Source organism: Meriones unguiculatus, chromosome 14, assembly GCF_030254825.1.
Source record: "Meriones unguiculatus strain TT.TT164.6M chromosome 14, Bangor_MerUng_6.1, whole genome shotgun sequence".
Taxonomy (NCBI): domain Eukaryota; kingdom Metazoa; phylum Chordata; class Mammalia; order Rodentia; family Muridae; genus Meriones; species Meriones unguiculatus.
In genome coordinates this window covers 966,689-975,536 of record NC_083361.1, presented here as the reverse complement: position 1 = coordinate 975,536, position 8,848 = coordinate 966,689, and the positions used below count along the sequence as shown (strand labels likewise).

The window sequence follows — 8,848 nt, the reverse complement described above, 5'->3', positions numbered from 1 at the left end:
AACGAACAGAGGAGTGAAAAGGCGTTGTGTGTGGCAAGCCTGGCCAGGCTGGGAAGGGCGAGAGGGAGAAGAGCTTTAGACGGCTGTCGTCTGCTTTTGTCTTACTTCAGTGCATGTGTAGGTCAAAAAGCAGCTTCTGTGACTGTTTTCTCCTAGGGATCCAGCTCAGGTTTTCGTGATTGCCTGGTACGGGCCTTTATCTACTGAGCCAGCTCACCCTCCCATCCTTCGGGGTTTCTGAGTGGCCCCGCTGTCCTGGACTCTCTCTGTAGACCAGGCTGAGAGAGCTCCTCTTGCCTCTGCCTCTGGAGTGCTGGGATCTCAGGCATGCGCCACCACGCCCAGCCAGATGCTGCTGGGTGTAGATTCAGGGTCCCACTGCGCGGCTCACAGGGGCTCAGTTCTCCCTCTCTGCCTCCCCGGGCGGCAGCGGCAGTGTGAGCCATTCTATTTTTGTGAGTGTAGGACTGATGTGTGATAAGAATCTGTGTTTTCTAACCGAGATCCGAGAGCTCCTCCGGCCGTCCCAGAATAAACACCGGGTGATAAGGAGACGTCGTGTCTCGGCTTTGCTGGCAGCAGCATTTTCCCCGTTACTGGGATCAAAACGGATGTGTCTGCCAACCTCAGGCATCTCAGGTTTGGTCACGCTGGGAAGGAGGGCGGGCGTCGCCCCTCCTCTTCCTCCTGCCTCTCTCCCCTCTCCCTTCCTTCACTCTCCGTGTGCCAAGCATGTACTCTGTTGCTGAGCTCTTTAGAAAATTAAATTAAGCTGAATAGAAATGGCTTAAACGTGAGCTGGGAGACAGCCCAGCCAGTGAGGGTCCTCGCTGGGCATGGGGGTAATGTCACGTCTCAACACCTGTGTGCAGGCTGGGCACGGCCACCTGAGCGTGCCAGGCAGGGAGGGGCAGGCCAAGTAGCCCCAAGCACCCTCCCGCCTCCATCTCCCAAGGAAGGGCTTAGATGGCAGGTGTGAGCACGAGGCTGATCTTTTAAAACATTTTTTAAAGATTTATTATTTATACAATGTACTAACTGCATGGATGCCTGCACGCCAGCAGAGGGCGCCAGATCTCACTATAGATGGTTGTGAGCCACCATGTGGGTGCTGGGAATTGAACTCAGGACCTCTGGAACAGCAGCCACTGCTCTAACCTCTCCAGAACCATGGCTGCATCATTTTTTTTAAAAAGGCAATTGTGTGTGTGTGTGTGGTGTGTATGGAGGTCAGAGCACAAGCGGTGGGGGTCGGTTTTCGACCCACCCACCATCAAATTTGGGATCAAATGTGGGTTCTCAGCCTTGTCAGCAAGATCTTTTATCTGCTGAGTCACTCCTCCACCTCCGAGACAGGGTTTCTCCGTGTGGCCCTGGCTGTCCTGGATTCTCTCTGTAGACCAGGCTGGCCTCGAACTCACAGGATCCACCTGCCTCTGCCTCCCGAGTGCTGGGATCACAGGCGTGTGCCACCGTGCCTGGCTCATTAATGTTCTTAGAAAGGCAAGCAGAGCTGGTTAAGCTTATTTCTCTGTGGCTAACTGATTTAGTTTTATTGAATTATACTGATATTATTTTATCGTCTGGGTATTTTGCCTGCATGTCTGTATGTCTGCATGTCTGTATGTGCGCATGTTCACGGATGGCAGAAGAGGGTGAGATTCCCTGGACAGGAGACACAGACATTGGTGAGCCACCACGTGTGCCCTGGGAACCGAACCTGAGTCCTCTGCAGGGCCGCTGGTGCCCTTAGCCGCAGAGCCATCTCTCCAGCCCGCGGCTTGTCTGCAGACATGTTCCGCGCCACTGTGTTTGCTGGTTCTGCGAATCTCTCCTTCCCTGCTTGGGCCTTGCACGCGCCTGCGAGTCTGGGGAAGGCATCGTGGGCCCGCGCCACAGCCTGCTCAGTGCTGGGAGCATCTGGGACTGTTTTTGACTCTGTCTCTGCAGCTGCCTGGGCTTGGGAATGTTAATCAGGTGGGCAGCAGCCTCTCCTGCCCTAGCTCCGCCAATGTGTTCCCTGTTGGGGCCTCTGTCCCCACCCCTGGAGGCTCCTGGCATGGCCAGAGGGGCCTTTGAGTTGCAGAAGCCAAAGCTTGGCCTAGAAAATGCACAGAAGGAAGCCCCTTGGAGCCTGGCTGGGAGGTGCTGAGGGAGCCGGGCACACCAATGCCCACGGACCACAGGCAGGAGAGCCAGGCACCCCGGTGCCCAGGGACCACAGGCTGGAGAGGCAGGGAGAGCGAGGGTCCTGGGAGCAGCCAGGGTCCCCAGACCCCTCGCAGTGGGTGTCTTGACCCTCCCCTGTGGGCATCCTGTCCCCAACTCTTTTTTGTGGAATTGGGAACTAAATCTAGGGGTTGGGCAAGTGCTCTACTGCTGAGCTACACCTCAGCCCTCTGTTTCACTTATTATTTTTTTTCGAGACAGGGTTTCTCTGTGTAGCCCTGGCTGTCCTGGACTCACTTTATACACCAGCTGGCCTCGAACTCACAGCGATCCTCCTGCCTCTGCCTCCCAGTTGTCACCGTGCCCGGCCTTCATTCATCTTTAATTATTGTTTTTTGTTTGTTTGAGGTAGGCACTCACGTTACCCTGGCCTGTGTACCTGAACCTGGCTTTGGATTCATGGCTATCCTCCTGCCCCTGCCCCCGAGTGCTGGGATCCCAGACACAGCCATCACAGCGGCTTGTTGTCTATCTTGGAGCAGCAAGTGTCCTGGGCTGACCTTGAATCCCTCAGCAGCGCGCTTGGAACTGGTGACCCTCCTGCCGCAGCTTCCCACGAAGCCAGACTGGCGGACCCGTGCCACCTAGTGAGACCTTCCCTCCCTCCTCTTCAAGCACCTTCGAGCCCATGTCCTGACTCATGGCGCTCCAGCCTGGAGCTGGAGCCGTGGGTGGCGCACTGTCCATCGCTGGGCCTCCTGTTTCACCTTCCCCGCCTTTTCCTCCTTCTCTGGAGCTCTCTGCCCCCCTCCCAGCTCCCACCAAGGGCCCTGGCCTCGGCCCGCTGCTGGCCCGGCTGTCCAGTCTCTCTTAGCTTGTTTTCAGACCCGGCCTCAAACTCGCTGAGTGTAACCTTGAACTCCTGATCCCCTGCCCCCGCCTGCGTGTTGGGCTAATGGGTGTGCGCTACCACAAACAGCTGAGTGTGCCCGGCCTGGGGCGGCTACCCAGGGCCTGTGGGCTGCGGGTGGTGCAGGCCGGAGCAGGGGCGGGCTCTGTTTATGATGTGTGTGCGTGTGTGCATGTGTGTGTGAGCCGGGACAGCCTCCCTCATTACCCGCCTGCCTCCTTCCAGGCAAGGACTTCTCACTGGTCTGCAGCATTAATCAGGTGACACTTTCTGGCCAGGGAACCCCAGGACTCTGTGTCTAGTGCTGGGGCTATGAGCGCCTCTCCCCTCCCCCCAGCAGCTTTCACTTGGGTTCTGAGACTTGAACTCCGGTCCTTGTGCTTGCAAGGCAAACACTTCGGACTGAGCCATTCTCTCTGCTTTCCCGCTGTGTGTGTGTGTGTGTGTGTCTCTCGTGCCCAGGCTGGCTATGTGGGGGAGGCTGTCCTTGAACCTACCCCCAAGCACTGGGCTTCCAGGCGTGGCCTGGCCCCCCTTGCCGGTTTCCTCCTGTCCCGGGCAGTGCTGGCCCAGCTAATGCCCCCCACCCCGAGGGACCCCTGAGGGGTACGCAATGGGTGTGCCCGGGGCAAGGCTGCCTCGGAGGCCGCTGGGCTCTGGGGTAGACAGGGCGAGGCCGGAGCTTCAGCTGCTATTTGGGGACTCCTTGCTGGGCGGTGGGTTTCTCTTACTGACTCAGGGTTTTGTTTTGAAATTGGGGTTTCATGAAACCCAGGCTGGCCTTGACCTCTAACCCTCCTGCCCCCCCGTGGCTGAGAGTGGTTTACTGGCTGTGTGCGCCGTGCTGGGCGTAGCTGGCCCTGAGGATGACATCCAGGCTTCAGGCCCGCCAGCCAAACCCTCCACCCGCAAGCTGCACCTCGCACCACAGGGGCCTGAGCAAGCCGGTTAGGAAAGGGCCCCTGAGGGCCCAGCGTGGCACGGAGGCTCTGGGCCTGGCCGGGTGGCCTCTGCCCCCTGCCCGCTGACCTCATCGCCTCATTGTTACACGGAGCCCGCTGGCCAATGGGCCGGGGCTCACTGTTATAATGGGTCCTAGCAACGGGGTGTGATCAGGGCTAAGCGGGGGAGGAGCCCCCACCAAGCGGGGAGATTGGGAGGGGAGAGGGAGAGCCTGCAGGGCAGGTGAGTCCCTGAGGGGCCGAGCTCTCCAGGCGGGCCCTGCGGCTCAGCCACAGACCCAGCTTCCAAAGGTCCCTGTCCCGACCCGCACTGCTGACTGTCCTGCCTCTAGCTGCTGGGATCAGGTCACACCTGAGGTAGCTCAGGGAGGGGGCCTGGGGAGGGGTGGCCGAGGCCGAGGCCGGGGAAGGACGAGCAGATGGGCGGGCAGCTGAGGAGGAGGAGGAGGAGGGGGAGGAGGGGGAAGAGGAGGAGGAGGGCCTGGAGGGAGGTGTGTCTGTGCGTGTGTGTGTGTGTGTGTGTGTGTGTGTGTGTGAGAGAGAGAGAGAGAGAGAGAGAGAGAGAGAGAGGAGAGGCTTAAGGGACCCCGGAGGGCTGACTGCCTCTGAGAGGAGCTCGCCCCCTTGTGTGATCGAGCCAGGGTTCTCTCCTCATTTAAAGGGTGTTTCTCTGTAAGGTTTCACTGGGGTCGCAGAGAGGGGTGGTGCTGCTGGTTTGTTTGAGACAGGACTCACTCCATAGCCCCGGCTGGCCTTGAGCTCCTGATTTCCGTGTCTCAGCCTCTTAAGTGCTAGGGTTACGACAGGCACCACCACACCTGGTGAGTGACTGTGTGGGCTGCCTGGTGCACGCATGAGAAGAGGGAAAGAGGGAACTCGGGGCGACAAGGAGGGATGGGGGGGCGCCCCCAGGAAGGCTCCGGAGTCTGAGGAGTGACAGACCCTGGGGACAGGCCGGAGCGTCCAGCAGAGCCAGCCTCGGCCAGGCCGGGGGAGCAGGAGGCCGCGGGCCGACTAGTGTCCTCACTGCCGACTGGGGTAATCTAGGTGGCCCAGGACGCCTCTGAGGAGGCACTGGAGCTCCGGAGGACGGAAGCCCAGCATCAGCAGCCGAGCCAGGCAGGGAGTGCAGCCATTAATCAGCACTGGATGTTAGTGGCCCCAGCTGTGTGGGCATTAGTGGCCCCGCTGTGTAGTGGCCCCGGGTGTGTGGACGTTAGTGGCCCCGGCTGTGGGAACTCCCCAGTCTCAGGGACTTACAGCCACAGCTCACAGAGGAGGAAATGAGGCCGAGGTGGCCGGATGTGGTGACCCCGAACCTCACACTGGCTCCCACGGCATTGAGAAGAGTGGCTTAGCCAGGTGTGGCAGCGCAAGCCTGCGATCCCAGCACTTGGGGAATCAGAGGCAGGCGGATCTCTGTGAGTTCAAGGCCAGCCTGGTCCAGGACAGCCAGGGCCACACAGAGAAGCCCTGTGTCAAACCAACCAAAGGCTGGGAGGCCTGGCCGCGGTGAGACGGGGTGGCTCTTGGAAGAATGAGCTTGGTGGCTCTCACCTGGAGGGCCAGCACCCCAGTGATTCCAGGCCAGCCTGGGCCGCAGGCCCTGCGCAACCCAGATATTGTAAGGAACCATCAGGGTTCGGTCTTAGCGGACCATCCGACTTCACTCTGGGCTCAGAGCACACAGCCTCACAACGCTGTTCCCTTCCTCGGTTACCACACATGTGCGCATGCGCACACACACAAGCACACACACACACCACACACACACACACACACACACACACACACATACACACACACACACACCGCTCACACTGCACAAACACACACACCGCACACACACACACACCGCTCACACAGCATCTTCAGTAGGCTGTCGGGATATTATGACCCTGGTCACAAGGCAAGTCAGTGGCCCAGGTGGCCCAGGAACCCGGGCCTTTGACACTCTCACCCTAACTGTGTCTGGGTTCCTGTTTTGATGCAGGGTTGCATGTAGCCCAGGCTAGCCCTGACCTCTCCCTGTGTAGCTCAGGGCGCCCTTCCAGTGACCCTCCTGCCTCCAGTTCCCGAGTGCTGGGAACACCTGGCTTCTTGTTGCGGTTTGTGGGACAGAGTGTGGCTGTGAAGGCATGGCTAGCCACGGACTCAGTGTGCGAGGTGTACGAGTTCAAGGCCAGCCTAGGCCAGAGCTGCTGTTAGCTCTGTCAGCCCCAGACGCCCAGTGTTGGGGCCAAAAGTGCAGCCGGGCATCGTTCTAGGGAGGAGGAGGGAGGGAAGGTGGAGGGAGAGGGAGAGGAGGGAGAGGAGGAGAGGCCTCAAGGAGGAGGGAGAGGAGGAGGGAAAGGAGAGGGGGAGGAGGAGAGAAAGGAGAGGGGAAGGAGGAGAGGGGGAGAGAGGGGAGGAGGAGGGAGAGGAGGAGGGAGGGGAGGGGAGGAGGAGAGAAAGGAGGAGGAAGAAGAGGAGGGAGAGGAGGAGGGAGGGGAGGAAGGAGGGGAGGAGGGAGGGGAGGAAGAGGGAGAGGAGGGAGAGGAGGAGGAAGAGGAGGAGGGAGAGAGGAGGAGAGGCCTCGGCCCGTACCCCCCCACACACACACCCCCGGCCCAGCGCGCCCGTTCTTGTCTCCCCCCACCCCCTGCAGACGCCGAGAAGTCACGCCCCCTGTGACTGTCCCCGCCTTAACGCCCAGCCCCGCGCCATGGCGACGTCCAAGTTGCCCGCGGTGCCCGAGGAGGAGACCACCATCCTCATGGCCAAGGAGGAGCTGGAGGCGCTGCGCTCGGCCTTCGAGTCGGGCGACATCCCGCAGGCCGCGTCGCGCCTGCGGGAGCTGCTGGCCACCACGGAGAGCACCCGGCTGGAGGTGGGCGTCACGGGCGAGTCGGGCGCCGGCAAGTCGTCGCTCATCAACGCGCTGCGCGGCCTGGGGGCCGAGGACCCCGGCGCGGCGCTCACGGGCGTGGTGGAGACCACCATGCAGCCGTCGCCCTACCCGCACCCGCAGTTCCCCGACGTGACGCTGTGGGACCTGCCGGGCGCCGGCTCGCCGGGCTGCTCGGCCGACAAGTACCTGAAGGAGGTGGACTTCGGCCGCTACGACTTCTTCCTGCTGGTGTCGCCGCGCCGCTGCGGCGCCGTGGAGAGCCGCCTGGCGGCCGAGATCCTGCGCCAGGGCAAGAAGTTCTACTTCGTGCGCACCAAGGTGGACGAGGACCTGGCGGCCACGCGCAGCCAGCGGCCGTCGGGCTTCAGCGAGGCGGCCGTGCTGCAGGAGATCCGCGAGCACTGCGCCGAGCGCCTGCGCGCCGCGGGCGTGCACGAGCCGCGCATCTTCCTGGTGTCCAACCTGTCGCCCGCGCGCTACGACTTCCCGCTGCTCGTGTCCACCTGGGAGCACGACCTGCCGGCGCACCGGCGCCACGCGGGGCTGCTGTCGCTGCCCGACATCTCGCTGGAGGCGCTGCAGAAGAAGAAGGACATGCTGCAGGAGCAGGTGCTCAAGACGGCGCTGGTGTCGGGCGTGATCCAGGCGCTGCCCGTGCCGGGGCTGGCGGCCGCCTACGACGACGCGCTGCTCATCCGCTCGCTGCGCGGCTACCACCGCAGCTTCGGCCTGGACGACGACTCGCTGGCCAAGCTGGCCGAGCAGGTGGGCAAGCAGGCGGGCGACCTGCGCTCGGTCATCCGCTCGCCGCTGGCCAACGAGGTGTCGCCCGAGACGGTGCTGCGCCTCTACTCGCAGTCGTCGGACGGCGCCATGCGCGTGGCGCGCGCCTTCGAGCGCGGCATCCCCGTGTTCGGCACGCTGGTGGCCGGCGGCATCAGCTTCGGCACCGTCTACACCATGCTGCAGGGCTGCCTCAACGAGATGGCGGAGGACGCGCAGCGCGTGCGCATCAAGGCGCTGGAGGAGGACGAGAGCCCCGCCGAGGTGAGCCTGGAGGCGGCGGGGGACAGCGGCGTGGAGAAGCGGGCCGCGGCCGAGGGCGCCAGCGAGGAGGCGCCGCTGTCCACGCGCCGGAAGCTCGGCCTCCTCCTCAAGTACATCCTGGACAGCTGGAAGAGGCGTGACTTGTCGGACGACAAATGAGAGCGCGGCCTCCGCCCGCCCGCCCCGCCCCGCTTCCACCTAACCCCCGCGCCCAGCCCTTCCACAAAAACCAAAACGGCACGACCGAACCCGGCTCCTGTGGTGCTGCGAGCGGGCGGGCGGGCGAGGAGAAGTCGAGGACGGGGCGGGGTCCGCGGGGAGGGCGTGGACGGGGCCAGTGGGGAAGGCGTGGAGGGGGCGGGGCCTGCGGGGAGAGCGAGGAGAGGGCGTGGACGGGGCGGGGCCAGCGGGGTGGGCGTAAAGGGGTCGTGGGAGTAGCCCAAACGATGGGCTTGGACAGGGCGGAGCCCGCACCGTGGCGTGAACAGGGTGGAGCCCGCACCGTGGCGTGGAGGCGCTGGGAGGGAAGCACACGGACTGGGGTAACAGGAATCGGAGGCCGAGGGGCGGAGGGCGCCCCGGGCTCCCCTTCAAGACAGGAGTCTCAAATGCCCGGGAGGCCGGCGCGTGCGCTCTGTGTGTGTGTGAGAGAGAACTAGATGTTGGGCCTGGAGCCGGGCCCCGCCCTACGCCTTCGCCCAGCTGCACCCAGGCGACCCTCACACCGTGCACTCTGTGCCGGCGAGGACCCGGCTCCCGGTGAAGAGGACACCGGCCTGCCCGAGCCTGAACCCCCGCTGGCAGAGGTCCAAGTGTTGACCCTCCCAGAGAGGGGCGCTGGTGCACGCTCTAGCCCCAGATCCTGAGCTG

General features: G+C 62.9%; 1 protein-coding gene across 1 annotated transcript; it reads left to right on the top strand.

Moving 5' to 3' along the window:
- The first annotated feature begins 209 nt into the window (after positions 1–209).
- Positions 210–8,216, top strand: Irgc (immunity related GTPase cinema). Its single transcript, XM_021626844.2, has 2 exons — positions 210–639; positions 6,689–8,216. The coding sequence occupies exon 2, from the start codon at positions 6,746–6,748 to the stop codon at positions 8,135–8,137; it is 1,392 nt and encodes a 463-aa protein (XP_021482519.1). The 5' UTR covers positions 210–639; positions 6,689–6,745; the 3' UTR covers positions 8,138–8,216.
- The last annotated feature ends 632 nt before the right edge of the window (positions 8,217–8,848 follow it).